General features: G+C 45.3%; 1 protein-coding gene across 3 annotated transcripts in view; it reads left to right on the forward strand.

Moving 5' to 3' along the window:
• Positions 1 to 22,203, forward strand: part of DOCK8 (dedicator of cytokinesis 8) — a 209,058-nt gene that overhangs the window by 97,726 nt on the left and 89,129 nt on the right. For all 3 annotated transcript variants that reach the window (XM_059142619.1, XM_059142620.1, XM_059142621.1), the window contains 3 exons: positions 486 to 622; positions 4,060 to 4,153; positions 5,059 to 5,221. In XM_059142619.1, coding sequence (XP_058998602.1) covers positions 486 to 622; positions 4,060 to 4,153; positions 5,059 to 5,221 — 394 coding nt within the window. The remainder of the gene's footprint in view (positions 1 to 485; positions 623 to 4,059; positions 4,154 to 5,058; positions 5,222 to 22,203) is intronic.

The raw sequence follows: 22,203 nt of genomic DNA on the forward strand, positions 1-22,203 counted from the left end.
GGGTCACAGTCCCAAACGCCTTCAGGGGCATTTGACCTCAGGCCTCTCCCAGCAGGATGCAAATGTAAAAATAAAACAAAAGCAAACAGTGTTGGCTCAATAAAGCTTCTCGGCAGACCCAGCTCTGGCTGCAGTGCTGGGCCCTGCTGGGTGGCCTGCCCTGATCTCCATGTGGGAGGGGCCTGCGGCTGCGCACAGCTTCTCCAGTCTGGTCAGAGGAAGACGAGGGGCTCCGACAGGGGGACAGAGGAAGGTGAGGCCAGTGGAGGGAAATTTTCATCCAAAACAAGGATGGCCACTTGCCATGTTCTCATTTCATGACTTAAAACTTCTCTTTCATGTACACTGAAATGAAGACAGCATTGGTGTCAACTACACTTCGATAATACATTTTTTAAATGCTGTCTTTTATATGATAAAGGTCATGACTGCTGTGTATTCACACAGAAAGGCATGTTTTCGAATGACGATTGTCTTCCTTACAGGGAGAGGCTCCGCGGGTGAGCGGAGAACTCTGTCCCAGACTAGAAGGCTTTCTGAAAGAGCCCTCTCCTTGGAGGAAAATGGGGTTGGCTCCAACTACAAGACCACCACCATGACCGTCAACAGCTTTTTCAAGCAGGTATCTCTTCCCGCTCCATTGGGTCTGAACTTCTCTCCTGGGTGGTATGAGTGTTGGAGCCCAAAGGGGAGGTATATGTAATGGTTAAGGGAGCAGGTTAGTTAACCTCATCAATCCTCAGTGTCGTGATCTGCAAAACAGGGACCACGGTGCTTGCCCCGTGGGGCAGGTGGGCGTGGTAGATGGCCGGAGGTGTGTAAAGCTCTGCTCAGAGAGCCTGGGATGGAGCAGAGGCTAAATGAGTGTTGGCTCATTTCATTGACAGAAGGTTTTGTTCCCACTAAGGCAAACCCTCCTCTTTGAACAATCACAGTCCAGTTCATAATCAAACCAGTTCCATTTATTGGGCTATTAAGAGCATCTGGCCGGAACAGCCCTTTCCCCTTGGTCTTGGGCTTTCCCAGCCCAGCTGTGGTCCCTATCACCCCTACTCCGTCTTTCCACATTTCTGCCACATTTATTTCCTCATAGAGGGTCACCATCACGGATCTTTCTCTTTATTAGTTCAATAGATAATCAAGGTTATTTAAAAAATCAGAGAACTTCTGAGAGTGACCACATTCATAGAGACAGAAAGTAGACTGGTGGGTGCCAGAGGCGAGAGGAAGAGGGGAATCGGGAGTTGTTGTTTAATAGATACGGAGCTTCAGTTTTGGGAGATGGAAGAGTTCCAGAGATCGGTTGTACAACACCGCGAATGTACTTGGCCCTAATCACTGTGCGTTCAGAAAGGGATACGATGGTGCTGTTCTTATTAGGTCTATTTTACTACAAACACATTTGACTTAGACCTGGTTTGACTCTGACTTGGAAGAGTTTCCAAAGCTCAAGCAGTCTTCACGAAGCAGTTGAGGGGCCTCTCAACAACCCCAAATGCAAAAGGGATGCTGGGGGTGGGAGGTGTGGTGGCATGCCCATAGAAGTAGCTTGGGACAAAGAGTTTCTGTTTGGGATCTAGCTCTTTCTCTTGTCCTTGTGGGGACAGGGAGCAAAAGTACTTAACTGACTTTTCTTGTCTGTACTTGGGAATAAGACATACCTACTTACTTATCTACCTTAGCTACCTAGCTACCTACCTTCCTGGGCTATTGGATTAGAGCTCTTGCCCTTGAATCCTTGGCAGAGTACCTGGCCCTTATAGGTGCCTGGAGAGTAGTGTTTATGCTTAGCCTTCTTGTTCGAGACAAATCTGAAGAAAAGGAAGATAGGAAAAATACGGAAAGATGCTTTCTCTTTCTTTAAATGTTTGAAGAAGGAGGTAATCTTGTTCTGCCTTGTCTCAGAGGGTAAAACCAGCATTAGTGGATTTAAGTTACAGGGGAAGAAACTTTTGGCCTAGATTTGTACAGGTCAAGCAGGCTTCCTTAGAATGTAGTAGAAGGATTTTTGTTGAGAAGGATTTTTGTTGAGACAGTAAGTTGGGAGTGGTACAGAAGGAGTGTATTTTCCTTGTAAAAGGTATCTTTATTTTATTATACTTATCTTTCATTCAGTCATCTCATGTAATTGCATTATGGCCAGTCTCTTGTTTCTTGTCCCTGCAGTGTCCCGAAAAGCAAGTTTTAATTGTCTGGCTTAGCCTGTGACAGACCAAATGGGCAATTCAACCCGTAGAGTAGTAGCATTTATCAAACACTCAGACCCAGAAGCACTCTTCTGAATGCTTTGGGTTAAGTACCCTTGTGTGTTCCTCTAAGTAGTCTTTTGAGGTGGGGTCTCTTACTATCCGGTTATGCCAACAAACAAAGAAGCATAGGGAGTGAAAGTCAGGATACAGAAGAATTACATAAGGTAACTGATGAGGCATATCAAGTTGATGCACTGAAATCCCAATCCTGAAAAGAATGGGTGCTCCTTCTTTTCAAGTATCCATGGAGCAGTCTTTATTTTTATTTTATTTTATTTTATTTTATTTTACTTTCTTTTGTTTTACTTTATTTTGCTTTATTTTATTTTATTTTATTTTATTTATTTGCTTTCCTCACAAGTGTACTACTTAATCCCCATCAACCATTTCCCCTCTACCCCCCCACCCCCTTCCCCTCTGGTAGCCATTGTTTGTTCTCTATAGTCAAGAGTCTGTTCCTTGGTTTGCCTCTTTTCTTCCCCTTGTATTTATTTGTCTGGTTTCTTAAATTCCACATACAAGTGAAATCATAGGGTCTTTGTCTTTCTCTGACTAACTGACTTTGCTTAGCAGGATATGCTCTGGCTCCATCCACGTCAGTGCAAATGTCAAGATTTCATTCTTTTTTATGGCTGTGTAATATTCCACTGTGTGTCTATACCCATATTCTTTATCCATTCATCTCTTGATAGATACTTGAACTGCTTCCCTAATTTAGATGCTGTAAATTATGCTGTTATAAGCGTAGGAGTACATGTATCCCTTTAAATTAGTTTTTATATCCTTCGGGTAAATATGCAGTAGTTCAAATACTGGATCATAGGGAAGTTCTATTTTTAATGTATTTGAGGAAGCATCATAGTCTTTTTTGCAGTGGCTGCACCAGTTTACATTCCCACCCACAGTGCACGAGGGTTCCTTTTTTTCCACATCCTTGCCAACATTTTTTTTTCTTGTGTTTTTGATTTTAGACATTCCGACCGGTGTGAGGCGATACCTCGTTGTGGTTTTGATTTGCATTTCTCTGATGATGAGTGATATCCAGCATTTTTTCATGTGTCCATTGGCCATCTGGTTGTCTTCTTTGGGAAAATGTCTCTTCCTGTCTTCTGCCCATTTTTTAATTAGACTGTTTGTTTTTTTGGATGTTGAGTTTTATAAATTCTTTATCCTGGATACTAACCCTTTATCAGATATGTCATTTGCAAAGAGCTCCCATTCAGTATAGACTGTCTTTTAGTTTTGTTGATTGTTTCCTTCACTGTGTAGAAGCTTTTCATTTTGATGTGGTCCTGATAGCTGTTCCCCTTGCCTCAAGAGCATATCTAGAAAGATGTTGCTACAGCCGATGTCAGTGAAATTACTGCCTGTGTGTTCTTCAAAGATTTTTATGGTTTCAAGTCTCACATTTAGGTATTTAATCCATTTTGAGTTTATTTTTGTGTGTGGTGTAAGGGAATGGTCCAGTTTCATTCTTCTGCATGTGGCTGTCCAATTTTCCCAACACCCTTTGTTGAAGAGACTGTCTTTTTCCCATTAGACATTCATTCTTCCTTTGCTGAATGTTTATTGACCATATAATTGTGGGCTTATTCCTGGGCTTTCTATTCTGTTCCATTGATACGTGTATCTGGGAAGGAATATTTGACAAGAGGTTGAACTAAATTATTTCAGCAGTGGCTATAGTCATTGTTCCTATGAAAACCATGTCAGAATAAAACTTAAGGATCAAGGTCTTCCTGGAAATCACTGATCCTCACCCCAGGAGCCAGCGATGTCTCTGCACTAACCCTGAGTTCTCTTTTTGCAGGAGGGGGATCGCCTCAGTGACGAAGACTTATTCAAGTTTCTGGCTGACTACAAGAGATCTTCGTCCTTACAGAGAAGAGTCAAGTCGATTCCAGGTGTGGATGTCTTGTCTTTTCCTCGCTAACTGTCCCAAAACCATGAATGAGTGGACATACTTTTTGTCTAATGCTACAGTTTATAAAATAATGTTTGCGGGGCGCCTGGGTGGCTCAGTGGGTTAAAGCCTCTGCCTTCGGCTCAGGTCGTGATCCCGAAGTCCTGGGATCGAGCCCCACATAGAGCTCTCTGCTCAGCGGGGAGCCTGCTTCCCTTCCTCTCTCTCTGCCTGCCTCTCTGCCTACTTGTGATCTCTGTCTGTCAAATAAATTCAATCTTTTAAAAATAATAATAATAATAATAATAATGTTTGCTAAATAAATGTTTCCTGATTTTGCTTCAGGAGGGAAGAGTCTGAATTGGTCTATGTTTTTGAAAAATCTGTTAATATTTCTATTCCTATTAAAGGAGCATTATGTTTTAGATCTGGCTTTTCAGATAATCAGATAATAGTTTGAACAGAGCAGCATCTTTTATCAAATAAAATATTATATGAAACTCTTAGTGCAAAAAGAAAAGTGAGAGTGAGGTGCATTGGTAGAAGCTGAGAACATCTTCCTTTTTATTAGCTTAATAGATCCTGAGGCACCAGGGAACCCAGTTTGAAAACCACCAATTGTTAACTATGTGCTATTATAATGTGGTATTTTTAGAAGGAAGCTTAAAGATCCATTTTTTCTCATTGTACAATTCCTTGCTCTTTAATTTCTAGAAACTAAATCTCAAAAGTTATCAAAACATGATTTTTTTTCCAACTAGAGGAAATTAGCTAGGAATTCCAAAACTCTTATACTCCCACAACTCATCCTTTCTTTCATAAAAGAAATACAGCACAACAGTCTTTCTTGAGTCCCATGTCACATGACTGCATTTTTACCGAAGTAGTCCTGTTTTCCCTCTTTAGGCTTGCTCAGACTGGAAATTTCCCCAGCTCCAGAGATCATCAGTGGCTCCCTCACTCCTGAAATGCTGCCAGTGAAACCTTTTCCTGAAAACCGGACACGTCCACACAAAGAGATTTTGGAATTCCCCATCCGGGAAGTCTACGTCCCTCATACTGTGTACAGGTAAGAAACTTGGGCTCATGGGAAACCGTGGAACCCACATGTAGAGTTGTGCTTGGAGACCACTCTCCGTATCCTTCAACCGATCTTCTTCCTTCCTAAATTTTGGGGAAAATGAAATACGATGTTTCCATAACTGTGGATCATGGTGAGATCCATTTCTAAAAATGGTTTATCTAATTTTATTTAACCAGAACATGTTACTTGAGTCAAAGTTGGAACGTGGGATTACTTTGGACATATTCCTTCCAGAAATGAAATAAGGTTCCTAGTCATTACCTCGGTTTCCCTTTGTGTAGAAAGATGTATTAGGGAAAGAGCAATGTGACCAAAAATGTTCTCATTGTCTAAAAGAAAGATTTTTTTAGCTCAAGATCAAGTCTGTCCTATAACATTGACAGCAATGGTAGACATCTTCATTATGTATGTTTCCGATACAACAGCCACTTGCCACCTGCGGCTGTTCGGCATTTGAATTGTGGCTAGAGTAACGGAGGAATGGAGATTTTTATATTATTTGATCTTTCTTGATTTGACTTTAAATCCAGATGCAAGCGGCCGGTGGTTACCATAGTGGGCAGAGCAGAACTGGACGGTAAAGGCCTAAGAGGTTAGGCTGCCTTGGTTTCTTGGTGGCCCTTCGCGGAGGGCTGGGAGGAAGCTGTTCTCACTTATTTTGCCAAAGACATTGCTGCTCATGTATTTTTGTTTTTCTTTTGAGAAGATTTTTTATTTTTTTTTTAAGATTTTATTTATATATTTAAGGGAGATGATGAACATGAGCTGGGTAGAGGGGGAAAGGGAGAAGCAGACCCGCTGAGCAGGGAGCCTGCCGTGGGGCTCGATCCCAGGACCCTGGGATCATGACCTGAGCAGAAGGTCATGATCAACTGTTCAACTGACTGAGCCACCCAGGCACCCCTTGAAAAGATTTTTTATTTTATTTTATTTTAAAAATATTTTTTATGTATTTATTTGACCGAGAGAGAGAGAGATCACAAGTAGGCAGAGAGGCAGACAGAGAGAGAGGGAGAAGCAGGTTCCCCCGCTGAGCAGAGAGCCCGATGCGGGGCTCGGTCCCACAACCCCCAGATCATGACCCGAGCCAAAGGCAGAGGCTTAACCCACTGAGCCACCCAGGTGCCCCTGAGAAGATTTTTTTTTAATTGTGGAGAAGAATGTTATAACCAGTACCTTTTTGCCACCATCCAGAAATGACGTTTGTTTTCATGCATTTTATACACATACACATGTACATTCTTACTGGTTACGTTGAAGTCTGCTTTATCCCCCGTCTCCAGACACAGGCTTCTACCTTGCCTCCCACACACCACAGTTATTATGAAGTTGGATGGTTCCTTACTTCTGTTTTACAACACACACACACACAGACACACACACACACACACACACACACACACAACACACAACACACATGAACCCCGAATGGTCTTATTTTTATATTCATTTAAAATGTACATCAATAGCTTTACACTCTGTGTTACACTGTACTTTTCAATATAACAGTATAATTTTTCTTCTTTGATTATTATTGCGGCTTCGTGAATCCTATTATTTCAGTGGGTCATACTCGGCGACGATAAATTATCCTACATAATTATTCTGATTTTCACAAATTTGACCAAGTTCTTAACAGCTTGTGTTTTGGGAATATTACTATAGATGCAGATAGCGCTTCGTCGTGCTTTCGACTGGGATATAGTATTTTGTAGGAAGAGGCCCTACTGTATTTCTCCATTTCTTATTTTTCTATTGATGGACGCTTATGTTTTTACCAATTCGGGGCTCTTCGAAACACTGCAGCGAGGGTTTCTGTCCTTGTTTCTCTTTGCACACGTGTGACCGCCTCTCTAAGCAGCGTGCCTCAAAGTGACCCTGCTGGGTCGCAAGGAATCCGCATTTTCAGTTTTATTCATGCCGCCCCCTTTTCCAAAACCGTACCGCTTGCAGTCCTTCCTCCCAGCATGGAAGTGAGCCCGTTCCCCCACATCCCCACTCACACTTCCCAGTGTGAAGCGTGTGTATGCCAACCCGACATGCAAAGAATCTCAGAACTGACCCGGTCCCCACCCCCACATCTCCAGATGCGTAAAACTGAGACCCAGGGTGGGGAAGTGAGTGGTTTGTTGACGTCAAGACGTCAAGAATTACAGCGAGAAGTAGGAACAGGCATCCGTTCAGTTAGAAATGGACCTTTTCCTTCAGTACCAAAGTCCCTCCCAATTATTCCCTGTTCCGAAGCAGCTTTTCATTGTCCTTGCTCAATCCTCAAACACAGACTCCGCCCCCATCCCTTTCCATCGATGAACAAGTATTTCTGGCTTAGTGGTTTCAGCTCCCCATTCCCAAGAGGGAGAGGAAGGCATGAAAAGGTTTGCTTGTGGAGGCTGTATTTGTATCTTTTTAGAAACCCTGTCCTATCATTGGAAAAAGAAATGCTTCTGGCATTGGAATAAACTTGCATCAAATGAATTCTGTGGTGACTCAACTTCTCCTCAGTATTTAATCACCCCGGGGAGGCATTTATGGCGCTTTCTACTCCTTGCTGCAAACATTATCCCTTAATTACATCACCGCGGGACTCAGAGTACATTTGTGCGATGTGGGATTCAGGAGTTCTAACGAGGACACGTCCGGACAGATTCCTCTGAACCTGACTTGGCATCGTGAGAAACACCCACAGGGACACAGTGCATGTTCTTCAGCTCCACTGGACACTCTAGACGCGCCAACGCCGGCCCACTAGGAACCCGGTCTTCAGTATCCCTTCGGCACCGTCGCCGGGCTCCTAGGCCACCGTATTTTATAGCTTCTGTGAGGAAGGAGAGTCACAGTGACCTCAAGAGAGCGTCTTGTCTACCTCTCTTGTGCTCTTGTTAAATGTTTACTATTTTTGCAACAGTCCCCACATGCTTTTTCGTGGTTTTGATTAGGTTGGTCTTAAGAGCAGCCCAGCGGGGGGTGAATCTTCCCCTCTCCACACACCTCCAGCTCCATTTCAGACAATAGAAGTGGAAGGCTTGGGTCAGATCTGAACGCTGGGTCAGACCGGTGAGCTGACTGTGGGCCTTCGCTGAGCGAGGCTGCTCACCTGTGCCCGAATCCAACCCTCTTTTGTGCCTTCTCATCTCCTTATACCTCCGGAAACCTGGAACCTTGTGGCTTTTCTATCCCTTTTCCCCTCTGATCAAAGTCTTTCTTTCTTTTTTTTTTTTTTTTAAAGATTTTATTTATTTATTTGACAGACAGAGATCACAGGTAGGCAGAGAGGCAGACAGAGAGGAAGGGAAGCAGGCTCCTCACTGAGCAGAGAGCCTGATGCGGGGCTCGATCCCAGGACCCTGAGATCATGACCTGAGCCGAAGGCAGCGGCTTAACCCACTGAGCCACCCAGGCGCCCCAAAGTCTTTTTTCAAGCAAAGATTTCCAAACCTTCTTACATTGTGGTATCAAGAGTGGGTATGCCCTAAAGTCTTCTCTGTCGTACAGGTTTTATCATTTCAGCAGGAGTAGCAGTGCCTTTTTCTTTTTAAAAAAATTTTTCCTTCGACCTCGTTGAATTCTGGACAGCACGCTAAGGGTTTGGCCTGTCTCTAGCTGTCCCTGCTGACATTGCTGTTTCCGTGTCTCTGATCCTGGTCCCAGTTGCGTCCCTTTAACAAAATCAAGGGAATGAAAATTAAGATTTACAGAGTGGGTGAGTTAGTTTTATAGAGGGTCCACCTCAGGAATTTGAAATATAGCTTGACTTAGAGAAATTTGATTTGCCTGGAACTTGTGGGGATGCATCTTCTGGGCCAAGCACGGAATGTCTGTGGTGACAAACCCAGGATCTGAATTTGGGTAATTTTCACCTGAACCGTTGAGCTCCGTGGGTGCGGGAAACTCTTAAGTGGATCCGGTGGGAGGTGTGTTTTCTTTAAAAAAAAAAAAAAAAATGGGGGGGGGCCACCTGGGTGGCTTAGTGGGTTAAAGCCTCTGCCTTCGGCTCAGGTCATGATCCCAAGGTCCTGGGATCGAGCCCCGAGTCGGGCTCTCTGCTCAGCGGGGAGCCTGCTTCTCTTCCTCTCTCTTTGCCTGCCCCTCTGGCTACTACTGTCTGTCGAATGGATAAATAAAATCTTTTTTTAACAAATTTATTTATTTATTTATTTATTTATTTGACACAGAGAGAGAGACAGCGAGAGAGGGGCTACAGGCAGGGACAGTGGGTGAGGGAGAAAGTGGCTAAGTGGGGAGCCTGATGCGGGGCTTGATCCCAGGACTCTGGAATTATGACCTGAGCTGAAGGCAGACGCTTCACCACTGAGCCACGCAGGCGCCCCAGGAGGTGTTTTCTGGGCGAGAAGGTGAGAGCTGGCCAGAGTCACACGTGATAGGAATCTAAGTAGGGGTGAGGCTTCGATTTACCACCGTGTGAGTAGAACTCAAGAGAACTGTTTTTTAGTGTCTTCGAGGAGCATCTGTCGCAGGGCCTCTAATACAACGGGGCTAGATAAGCTGACATTGACTTCCTGTTCTCAGTCCCCTCATCCCTCCGACCTCTGCAGGGGGCCTCTGCCAGCCACCAGCTGGTACCCAAAGGAGCTCCATCCGCACTGTCTTCTCTGTGGAGTCCTTGGTGCCTCTGCCTTACTCAGAGTGATTTACGGAATAATCTAGACCAGTTACAGGAGCCCTGCACCCGGCTCCAGAAGCATCCACGTGAGCCCCCATGGGGCGGTCACTCGTGAAACAGACCCACGCTCTGAGGGAAGAGGTGAACTTCTAGAGCCAGAAGTGCTATTCCCAGGAATGGCCGGCCTCTCCCGAACCAGGGGCTTTGGCCATCAGTGCGCCACATGCAACCTCCCGGGACAGGGGCGTGGGGTGAGACGAGACCCAGACCCAGCCCAGCCCCGTTGCGAAATCATGGGCAGGACAGCTGGGAAAATGAGGTTGATAAACAGGCTTATCCACGTCTGACGTGGGCACCCCTTTCTCCACGGCCAGATGCAGATGTTAGCCCGGTCACATGTTTGAGCCCACTCCTGGCTTATGTCCCAGGGGCCCAGCAGCTGGTGAGGGGGATGCCAGCTGCTGCCTTCTGTGGGGCTGGGGATGGAGGAACAGCGGGGCTGCCGCCGAGGCCCAGCCTGACCTCTCGGGGCACCCGGTCCTGCGGCTGCCATGGGGGTGTGTGCGGAGATCATAGGCACTGAGCTTGTAATTAGCTTGTTAACCTCCTGGCCGTCCTTTTAGCGGGTGATTAGATCAGAGAAAGCCCCATGAAGTACATTTTCACCTCCTATCCCCCCCTCCCAAAGGCTCTGAAGCCTTTTTATCCAATTAGCAGACTTGCTGTGGAGGACCGAGCTTGCCGAGAGCAAGTATATCCGTTGGAACACGATTTCTTGGATGGATAATGAGCTGTTTTCAGGTGTCCCCCTTCTTAGCAGAATGTTCTCAGACCAGCAGTCCGCATGCCCAAAGCTCACCTGAGGCCTGGTTGACCAGGGAGGTGTCTCCCCTATCACAGGGGGAAGCAGGAGGTTGAAAACCATCAGACCAGCATCCTACAGAGGTAGGGAGAAGGGTGTAAGATAAATGTACAAGCTAATCCTGAACAGATATCTGAAAGTCAAAATTTCGTGGAAGGAAAGGAATAGAAATAATTCTGGAGGGGTGGGTCGGAGGGGGCCGGGGCACACGGAGTAGAAGGTGACCTTGAGACAGACTTCTCTTGGGTCCATGGCAATGGACTCCCATTCTGAGCTCCACTGGCTGTACGTCCAGCCAGGATCTTTTCCGCGCTGTGTGTTGGGGCCGCAGCGGATCCTGCTGCTGGAGTATCAGGTCAGGAGAATTGGGAACGACCAAGTGTTGGAGCAGGAAATCGCTCCCCAGGATGACAGTGTTTTTTATAACACGATATGCTAAGATGCTGTGAGTACTCCAGCATGACTGCTAATTAACAGTCCGTGGCTTCTGATAAGGCTGCCTGGGTGTAAATCACCATCGAACAGTACCTTCCTTAAGTGGCTATCAAAATAATAACTCCCCGTTCTTACGTGTTTCTTATGTTCCTTGAATTTTATGTCTCTTGGAATGCACAGCCTACTCTGGCAGTTCTAAATTATTGAAGTACGAAAATGCAGAATAAATTCTCTCTCCCACTACTGATTTCTAGTCATCCAACCCCTTCCTTGGGGAGAGCCTTTTAAATATGTGTACATATACATCTGTTTGATTTTATCTGCATATTTATTCCACAAATACTGAGTGCCTACAGTGTGCCAGGCCCTTTTCTAGACAATAGAGAAATTCTAGTGAACAAAATAGATGAAAATCCCATAAATTCCACAGTTCTGTTTCTGACCCTTGGAAACAGCCATTTTTATCAATGTGTGTCCCTCCAGAGATGGATGATGTCTGTACAAGCCAATATAGCTCTGGGATTTTTCCTTTCACAATGCAAGCATAGCGAAATCTCTACACTGTTCTGCGTCTTGAGTTCTCATCAAATACTGGGTTTTGGAGAGCCCTTCTGATGAGTACATAGAATTACGTCTCTAACAGCTGCACTGAATCTCATTGAGATGCATTATGATTTACTTAACCCATGAAAAGGAGCATCTAAGATGTTGCCAATCTTTTGTAACAAATGATGTTACAGTGAAAAAAAAAATCTTATATAACTTTTCACACCTGAGCAAACATACTTACTGGATCCACTTTCTCCTTTTCATCTTTAAAGGGATGTTGAAAGAACTCTGCTTTATAAGACAATCCTAAAACCCAGTCCTTGGTTTTACTAACCTCAGCAAGTAGTTGCTTGAAGAAAATAAACCCTATTATAAACAAACATTTTATTTAGAACAGCAGTGCAACACAGGCAAAACCGAAATGAATTCCTACTGCGTGAACTGTCCCGATACTTAAGTCCTTGTACGTGATTTCGCTGTGGCACGTTGGGCTCAATAATAATTCGGGAACACGATCCCCCTTTCCCGATGCCTTGCTCCAAAATTCAGTTGTCTTCCTTCTTTTCAGAATGAAAGAGATCAGAAGGGAGGCAGTGACCTGGCAGGACTTCCCCACAAGCGCCGGCTTTGCCAAGCCCAGCCCGCAGTACATCCTTCCGCCACTTGAGGGCACAATTTGCTCACTTTCTAGGTGCCGACCCACCTGTTTTGGTTTTCCCCCATTACAAAGCAGAGGGAGTCGTGATTTATTAAAGGAAAACACACATTTGATTGATTGATTGATCGATTGCCTTTGAAGCGCAGGACCAGGAAGAACTGAAAAGTATTGCAGTGTCCTGAGAGATTACTATTGTCTTTTTTAGGGGGGTGGGGGGCAAAGTCGTGAATCCTAACTGGTCCCCTTCTGTCTTCTTTCATTAAGTAAGTCATGACCTTAGAAAGCCAGCACTTTTCAAAGCTCTGTGCTGTCCATCTGAAACTAATGTAATGTTCCGTGGCAACTGTACCGAAATCAAGAATTTGTTAAAAACATGAGGCAGTGATGAATCCTCACGGAGATCGCGTGTGCCCGGTAGTGTCTGTTGTTCCTCAAGTCCCCGCCCCACGTTCATCTGAAGTTCAAGACTCCTTCCCTGGGAGGGCACCTTGCGCGAATGTGACTGTCCTCCTGAGAGACCCTGCCCTGTCCCCTGGAGGGTGGTGTCCTTCTCCTCCCTGAAGATCCTTTATCCACAGGCGGGTTCACGCCGCCTCCCGTTTGGACCTGGGCGGGACAAAGTTGATGAGTTAGCGGCAGCAGGGAGACGGTGATGCAAATAAAGCAGACCTGGGTATGTATTTAATTATGATGATGAACAGTCGGGCTGGCCGAGGAGGAGCTCCCTAAAATGCAGGAAGCCTTCTTTCTTTGATTTTGAGACTTTTTTTTTTTTTTTTTAAATATTAAAATCGGTTCTTTGAAGTGTCTTTCTCCTGATGAGACATCCTTCAGGGAGTTATTTCTTCTTACTCCCCAGCCGAGCAGGTGCAGGGGGAAACAGCTTCTCTCCTTTTGAGCTTTTTCATGCTCAGATCTGACTTTCTCCTGTGCTGTGTAGACGATCCGGGGCGAGTGGTCACCCACACTCTTCCTGTGCCGTGCCTGACCCCCGCTAACACAGAGGTGTTTTAAGAGCTCTCACTCGTGATGGACATCCTGTGGTTTCAAGGCGTCGGACCCCATGCCCTTGACCCTTCTCAGCAAAAGTCACAATACCCTGGGGCCAGAAGTTAGAGGCTGTGTCAGAGTCTCCGCAGGGGACAAAGTGGGTAGGGGTTGGGGCAGGACAGGTGGGCCCCACAGCATAGAGTGAAATAGACTTTACTGTTTTAAACGTTGCTGCATTAAATTGAACTATTTATTGATAGTTAAGTGGTGGGGAAAGACTGAGTTTTACAGGGGCATAAGGGAATTTTTAAAAAATGCTCATCAATCAGATTTTGTGTATCTTTTATAACTAAAAAATGAATTTCATTTATCTGCAAGCCTAAAAACCAGATAGGTTATAGAACTTAAAATGTGCCAGTTTCACCTCATGTGTTCTATGTTCTTTGTTTGACGACCTTCAAAAGGTATGTTGGGGGTTTGGCGCGCCTGGTGGCTCAGTCAGTTAAGCCTCAGGCTTCCTGGGATCCAGTCCCTCAGCAGGATCCTTGCTCAGAGGGGAGCCTGCTTCTCCCCCTGCTTGTGCTCTCTCTCTCTGACAGATAAATAAAATCTTCAAAAGAAAAAAAAGAAAGGTCAACTGGGATCCGTGCAACCATGTAGAAATAGAAATATTATAGGTTAATAAGGATAATAGTAGAGGAATTCAACTTACTGGCTCCTTTGAGCAATTTTAAAGAGATTTCCATGCCTACGGCTAAAAATCCCACACTTAGCAGTAAGAACCTCTCGAAGCTCATTTCTCAACTTTCCCTAAAGTTTCAGGCTTTAAAACTGCACCTGTGGTTCCTTTGGCCCCTCCCCACTTTCTTCATTGGGGGATATGCGGGTGGTGTTTTCTCTCCTATCAGAGCCCCTAGACCAGTGCCACAGCTTCTCTGAGGTCCCTTCTTGGGTTTATAGATAGAAGTGGGCCAGTTTCTCCATATTATTAATAAATTTGCACTGTGGCCATATCAGCCTATCAGCTTGTGTCCGCCAGGGTGACACGCAGAGATACACCCTCTACTTTTTTCCCCTTTGAGAAAATCGGAAAAAAAAAAAAAAAAAAAGAGGCAAATGCAGAAACCTCAGCTCCTCCCGAGCTCAGAGTTCGGTTCTGTCTTGCCTTCCTTGCATCACTGACCTTAACATATCCCAGTGGCAAAACTTTGTACCCCACCATCGTTGACCTGAGTCCCGCCAAAGTCCGCACTGTCCAGGACTCTCGGATGGTACTGGAATTCTCCCATAACATCAGTGAGATCTTCCCAGTGAGGAGAGGAAAAGGGAAGGAGGTGACTCATTTTCCCCAGATGGGCTTTCTCTCGTTGTCATCACCAGCCAGCCCCCACCCGAAGGGGTAGCTGGATGGCTGCTTTCTCTTTTGTAAAGAACAAACCTCAGATTAGTGGTCTGTCCTTACTTGGTGAAAAAGCAAACTGAGAGCACTTAGCAGTGCAAACCACCCCCCCCCCAATAATATTTTGAAACCAGTGAAATTTTGCTGAGACCAGACATAAAGAACAGCTTTAAGAGGGACAAAGGGAGGAAATATTTTTACCAAACAGAACCATTCAGCCTGAAGGGAAGCTGCTCTACTGCCCAGAAAAGTACCCAAGATCAGAGTCAAAAGACTGAGTCTCCGTTTCTTCATCTGTAAAATGGAGTAACTCCAAGATACTTGGGGAGATAATAAAGACTTCACGTGCGAACGAACGTGCTTTGCGAAATGTAAAATGCTCTACGGTACGCGTGCTAACGGTTGCTATTTGTGTGACATCGCATCAGTAACTGCTCTCAGTATTCGCATGTAGCAGGGGAAGAAGCAGGTTGAATTTAAGCTGACTTGCTGGTGTTTTGCTCTGGTGGTGAGACCATGGCGCCGGCTGCACCCCTTATGTCTCTAGCATCCTGCTGGGTGGATTTTCTCCTCTGCAAGGCCCGGGCAGAGCCAGGGTGACTGCCCCAATTTTCCTTGTATGGTCAGTCTCCGACTGAGAGTAAACTCTAAGCAGGTGCCTGGGGAGGGCATTATTCTCATACGAAGGTTTTGTTGTTGTTGTTGTTTTTAAAGATTTTATTTATTTATTGGACAGAGAGATCACAAGTAGGCAGAGAGGCAGGCAGAGAGAGAGGAGGAAGCAGGCTCCCTGCTGAGCAGAGAACCCGATGCGGGGCTCGATCCCAGGACCCTGAGATTATGACCTGAGCCGAAGGCAGAGGCTTTAACCCACTGAGCCACCCAGGTGCCCAATGTCTGGTAGTCTTAAAAAAATGCAGCCCAGTCCCAATCTGGCATTGGAAGAGTGTCTTTAATTTGAAATTTAGGTCTTTTACAAAGCCAAATATTACTGAAGTGCTTGTTCTGTTTTTATGTGGGGAAGCGATCCTTAAAATTTTGCTGCTTTAGAGGAGAAGAAAGGATGTGGCTGATACTTCTTAGCATTCTTCTTAGCTTTTGTCTGACTGGTCGCAGCCTCTCAAAGAGACATTAATTAGTTCGGTTAATGGAATCAGAGCTAGAACCAAAGAAAAGTTACTTATGTTTTTCGTAATTCTCAAGTTTTTATACTTAGTTGGAGATAGGATGGATGCCAAAGAGGCTCTTTTGGTACTAAGAACATTATCGTCATTATATTATATTATAATGTTACAACGTATATTATAACGTAATGGGTTGTCATTATATTATACTCCTTAGGCCAGGAGAATAGCTCTGAGATCCAGTTACGAGGCAGAAATTTTACAGGTATTAGAAAGCATTTTCTAAAGGAAACTCATGTTTAAATGTCAGTGAATAGTTGACCGATGATGTTTTAAAAACCTACATGCTTGTGTTACCTATTGCTGTGTAACGAGACTTTACAGCATAAAACAACACACAGTTGTTATCTCCCAGTCCGAGTGGTTTATCCAGGTGTGGTTTAGCTGGATGCCATGAACCCAGGGCTCTCGAAGGCCACAGTTCAATGGTAGCCAAGGCTGTGACCACCGCAAGGGCCAGCTAGGGGAGGATTCACTTCCAGGCTCACGCCTGTGGTTGTTGACAGGATTCAGTTCCTCTTGGATTACAAGGGCTTTTGTTCGTCACTAGCGGTTGGCAGGAGCCCTCCAGAGGTTTTTGCTGTTTGTCTCTCCATAGGGCAGCTCCCAACATGGCGACTGGCTTCCTCAGAATGATGAGCAAGAGGGTGTATGCATAAGCAAGGTAGAAGATAGAAGCCAGAGTCTTTTTTTTTTTTTCCCTAAGATTTTATTTATTTGTTTGACAGAGATCACAAGTAGGCAGAGAAGCAGGCAGAGAGCGGAGATTGGGGTAGAGGGAGCAGACTCCCTGCTGAGCAGAGAGCCCGATGCGGGGCTCGATCCCAGGACCCTGAGATCATGACCTGATCCGAAGGCAGAAGAAGCCACAGTCTTTATGTAAACCTTCAGAGTGACATCCTGTCACTTCTGCTGTATTCTGTTGGTTAGAAACGAGCCACTGGATCCAGCCCGCAAGCAAGGGGAGGGGGTTTCACAGAGCAGGAATCCCAGGAGGCAGGGTTACTGGGAGCCATGTCGGAAGCTGCTACCACAGTTCTAACCAAGCTACAGAAGTTGGGGTGGAAGACGTAGCTGAGAAGGGTGAGTTTGGCAGGGTGTCTGAAATGTGGACTGCTAAACTGGTCTGTTCCAATCCTGCCCATGTAGATAAAATATATACTTATTAAATGCTTTCTAGTCACCATGGAAGAAAGAAAGAAAGACAGGCAAACACTAGTGATAATAGAGTTCTAACACACTGACTGGGAGCTTGATCTATACAACAAATTTCTGAGCCCTCCCTATGTGGGAATCGCAAAGAACATCTAAACAACAGACCTTAAAAACCACATCATAGGTTTCATGTGTGTAGCTGGGAGTTAGGAGAGATGTGGTTAGCCATTGAATGTTTTGACTGTTTTGTCAGTGTCAAGTTTAAGAATGTTTTAGGGAAAAAAATGTGGAATAAAAAAATTTGGATTTGAGACCTTCCCCCATTTCCATGTTTTGTGACTTTCCTTGACGAGTTACATATCCAGATCTTCCCAAGAGCAGTGCCTCATGATTAAAAATTACCCCATCTTCCTGTCTGTCTCCTTTCTCCACTCACACCAACAGTCCAAATCCAACCTCTTTGTAAGGAGGAAAGGAACCAAGAAAACTAATTCATACTAAGGTGGTAGTGGATGATATTTAAACCTCTTAATATTTGAAAACTCCTAAGTGGTGTTTCAAAAAAATATTTGGTAACAGGGATGTCTTAATTGGTAAAATTTCAATGAGCACAATGAAATATGTTCTAAAACAGTTTCAAGTGGGATTGGAGAGAGATTTACTCTTTTCTAAAGCAGTCGGTTTTCCCCCAGCAGGTCTCAAATGCTTATGTATTTATGATTCTTTTCAATGTGAATCTGATTCAGACAAGATGTAAGATTGTGAACATCCCAACTTTCCCTTTGGGCCATTCTTGTCTGTGTTTGGGGAAAATGAGATTGTACTCGATCCTATGCATGCACAACTGGGCCCGCACGGGCGAAATCCCTCGGCCAGAAACAGTGAGTCTCATCCTGCTTATGGGCTACCTTCTCGAAAGTCGTTAGATGACATCAAGTCTTGGATTTTTCTCTAGCTAACATGAGGCGTGTACCTTATTACATATAAAACATAGAGCCCGTTCATCAGTGTCTTGATAATCTTACCTGGTTTAGGTTCTCCAGATTACTGAGCATGTGGGTAGATCTTCCCTCCCAAGAAATAACATTCTTATTTTTGTGGACCCGTTTTCTCTCAAAGTGTGCCCATTTAACAAAACACATCAGGTAACGTTGATGCAATAAGAAACATAATAATCCTTGGGAGATTCACCTTCCTAAAGAAAAAGAAGTTTAGGTAAAGCCCTTTAACCTCCCTGGAGTCAGGTTCCAGGTTTGCAAAAAGAGATGCTGAGCTAAATTTTCTGGAAGTTTCCTTCCAGCTGTGTGTCCTGCAGAAAGTGCATTCAGTATGGGGCAGGGAATTGAGTGCCCATGGTGATGAGGTTTGAGGACAGGGGTTGAACATGACTGTGGAACAGTGTGCGAAGGGGTGGACCGGTGTTGGGGGGACAGGTGGGTCAGGTTGGTGGTGCCCCTGTACTGGGACATGGAGATGGGTGTGGGAACAGCTTTTCTGCTTATCCATTGTGATTTACACGGAGCCTTTGATCCAGCTCCTTGAAAATGTTTTTATAAACTCTGGCTCATTATTTCTTCAAGCCCAGAATAACAGAAGGTGGGTTGGTGGTTTTTTTTTTTTTTTCTATGGATTCAAAGATGAAGAAATTGAACTCTACAGAATCGTAAGAGATTTTTTGAAAAATACACCACATCACAGAGGGGCAAGGTAGATAAAAAGTGTGCATCACAGCTTAAGAACTGAGAAAGAGGAAATAACCTCGATGCTTATTCTTGGACACTGCTGTACATGACGGCTTCCTCATCCCATGGAGTTATCATGTAGCCGTTAACATCATGTTCATTGGGAAAACGGTCGTTACTGAACAACACTAAATGATACAAAACCAAGATAAAGCTTCATCTACACAGTGGGATAAAACTGTTCAACATACAGAGGAAATAAAGACAGAAGGAAATAAGCTTGTCTGAACAATGATTTTCCTCAAGGCAGTAGGATATTGGGTAGTTGAGATTTTATTCTTTATACTTTCCTGTACTTCTCAGCTATTCAAGACTGAAAAGTGGATTCATATTAATGTCATCATCCTCGTGCTTTCATGGTCATGATTATAAAAGAGTTCATGTAGGGGAGAGAGTGGAGTGGACCGACTCTAGAGGCTGATAGGAAAGATCTCTTTGATGATGGGACATCTGAGCCAAAGCCCAAGAGATGAGAAGGGACCAGTCATTTAGAGAACCGGGAGAAACTCTTCCAGGTGAGGGGAAACAGCAGGTACCAAAGCCCTGTCATAAGGATCAGTTTAGAATGATCTAGGCCTTGGGGGAAAAAAATAACAAAGCAAAACAAACAAACAAACAAACAAAAAACTAGTACAGGAAAGTAATGAGCAATAGGGTGGGAGAAATTGCCAGGAGCCACACCATATAGGGTTCATAATGAGAAGTGTGGGAAACCCTTGTAGGGTTTGTCATAATCTGTTTCACACTTTTGGAAAAGTCCTCTTGACGCATATATAAGGAGTAAATTGTAAGGGGCAAGTGTAGAAGTCCAGAGATGATTGGAAAGCATTGCTCTGGTCCAGGGGAGATGGACGGTGATTTGGAGTGGAGCGTGTAGGCCGTGGTGTGGGTCTGACCTTGCTGTGTGCAGGAAATCATCGTCATCATAACTGTCCTTAGTAAGTTCTTGCTCATTGATGCACACCATAGCCCTGCGAGGTCCGTGTGACTATTAACCCCACCGGGGCTTTGGAAAGCCTGAAGATCTTGCCCAAGGCCAGTTCTCTGGCCCCGGAGCCAACACCCTTACCCACTCTCAACACAACCACTGGGACACCTTGGTTTGGCAGAGGGGCATGGTGACCTCAAAGATAAGTAAGCGAGAGCAGAGAGGGGTCTGTACCCCCAGCCACGTGCCCGCACCCGACCTTGGACTGCCTTCTGCCCGCCTTACGACATCCGTGTCCATTCCCAACAGCCTCACAGTTGGGCTCCCTCAGTTTGATAGAACAAGATCTGGACGGTTCCACGGACACAGCCACGGCTAGGTTCAGAGAGGACACACTGTCCCTTTTCCTTCCAGGGCCTTCATTTTCTCATTTTCAAAGATTGGGGCGTGGCGTGGGTGTCCCCCGACTCTGGCTCCCCAGACTTCTGTGCTCATCCTTTTACTCTCTCCCGGCCTGCCATCTCCTCTTTGGAGGGTGGTCAAGACTTTACTGACTTTTGAAGCTTATTGAGTATTGTGCCCGTTCTCGAAATTTAATTAATTTCCTGGTGATGACTCTCTTGCCTTGCATCTGTGTTATTTTCCACTTACGGTGTAGGTTGCAGTCAATGGACTTGACCATTCACGCCTACTCTTGGTCCTGAGATCACAAGAGATCACCAAGAGGACAGGGTGATAGCTAGAAAGAGCTGGAAACAGAAGCCAGGAGGCAGGGAAAGTGTGTACCCCAGTTGGTACAATGCCAGGCATCAGTGCCCGAAGCAGAGTGGCCTAGAGAGCTCCCAAGATCGAGCAGTTGGGATCTGTCCCCAGCACTCTGTCACCCCCATCCTGCCCCCAGCGAGTCTGGGGGAAAAAAAGACATAGGAATGTTACTTATTTGCATCCTTGGTCTTTGAACTTGCACAAGCAAATGAGCAGCTGCTGGGTGTTCTTGGTAATTCCAAGTAGCATTTTCTCTCCTTGAATACCTGTGAGTCTTCACTCATTATCCTGCAAAACCATTACAGCAAGAATCCACCAGCGTTTTTCCTCCCCTGATGTGGGATGTTCCTGTGTCTCCAGAGAAGTTTATTTCAATGTATTCCCGAGTGATTTCTCAGCACATTACACAGGGGAAATATACCATGAAAGAAAAGATTAACGAAATGAGTTCTGAGGTCAAAACATTTAGGGAAAGGCGGTGCCTCTTTCCCCCTTGAAGCGGTTCAGGACGCACATTACCTTCATGTCCCCTGAGTCTCCCCCACCTCCCCTGCTTCCCCACGGATGTGTTCACGTGTTGCCCAGCGCTGGGGCTCTGCAGAAGAGCGCAGGCAGTGCCGGGTTTGCTGGGTTTTCCGTGAGCAGCGGGCTAATGGGATTCGCCTTGCCTGATACCTGGCGTCGGACTAGAGGTTGTGTGACACTCAGGGAAATAAGCATCTTTGCTTTTAACAATGATAAGTCCCATGAACTGTATGACTCTGAAATTTTATTGTGAAAGTGGGATTCTAAGCATCGATGCATCCATTCCTGGCCATTCAGGAAGCTCTCCCTTGAACATGACCTCTGCCACATGGCTCTCTATTTCCATGTCTGGTGCCCAGTCATTGACTGGGGGCTGTGAGCCCGGTCCATCGGGAGTGGGTTCACTCAGCCCCTGTCCTGGGTCTTGTCTGAGGGGGTGGTTATGAGTCTTGTCCCTGCTGATACTGTCATACCGAGGAAGAGCCATGGGGTAAATCCAGACGTTTTTGCGGAGGCAGGTCCGCAATGGCCATTGTCACCGGCGCGTGATGGCAGGATCAATCTGCCTGTTACAACTAAGGGGTTAGAGTGGCAAAAATGGAGTCAAGGCTAGCTTCGTCCTTCCCTTTTGATTTTCCTATCAGAGATTTCATAAACTAAACAGATACAGATTTTTCATCGCCTGCCTTCGCCCTTTTCCGGTGGGGCATCCTTTACATTTGAATATGGACCCAGTGAGTGGCAGCGACTACGTCCTCAAGATGGGAAATCGGCTGGGGATGGAGGCACAAATCTTTCCTGTGCAAATTCACATGCGTAAATAAGTGGTTCTCAAACCGGGGGGATTTGGAAGCCTTTGGAACAAGAAGATTTCTGTCTGGGGTGAACATGCTGTCTAGGATTTGGAACAGTGGACCAAGTGGGAAGAGAACAAGACATTTGCCTGAAGTAGGGGACATTAACTAATTGAGTCAGTCCAGTCCTTGTGTCCTGTTGATAAGACCCAGAAAGTTAGGCAGACTTGTCACTGAGATGTCATGAGTGACCCAGTATGGCAAGGTCATTCTTGTCATTTCAATGGGTCTGATGAGAGGGAACACAGCTCTAGAGCCAGACTTCCTGACTTTAATTCCCGACTGACATTTCCTACCTCT

The sequence above is a fragment of the Mustela lutreola genome, chromosome 12 (assembly GCF_030435805.1).
Source record: "Mustela lutreola isolate mMusLut2 chromosome 12, mMusLut2.pri, whole genome shotgun sequence".
NCBI classification, from domain to species: Eukaryota; Metazoa; Chordata; class Mammalia; order Carnivora; family Mustelidae; genus Mustela; species Mustela lutreola.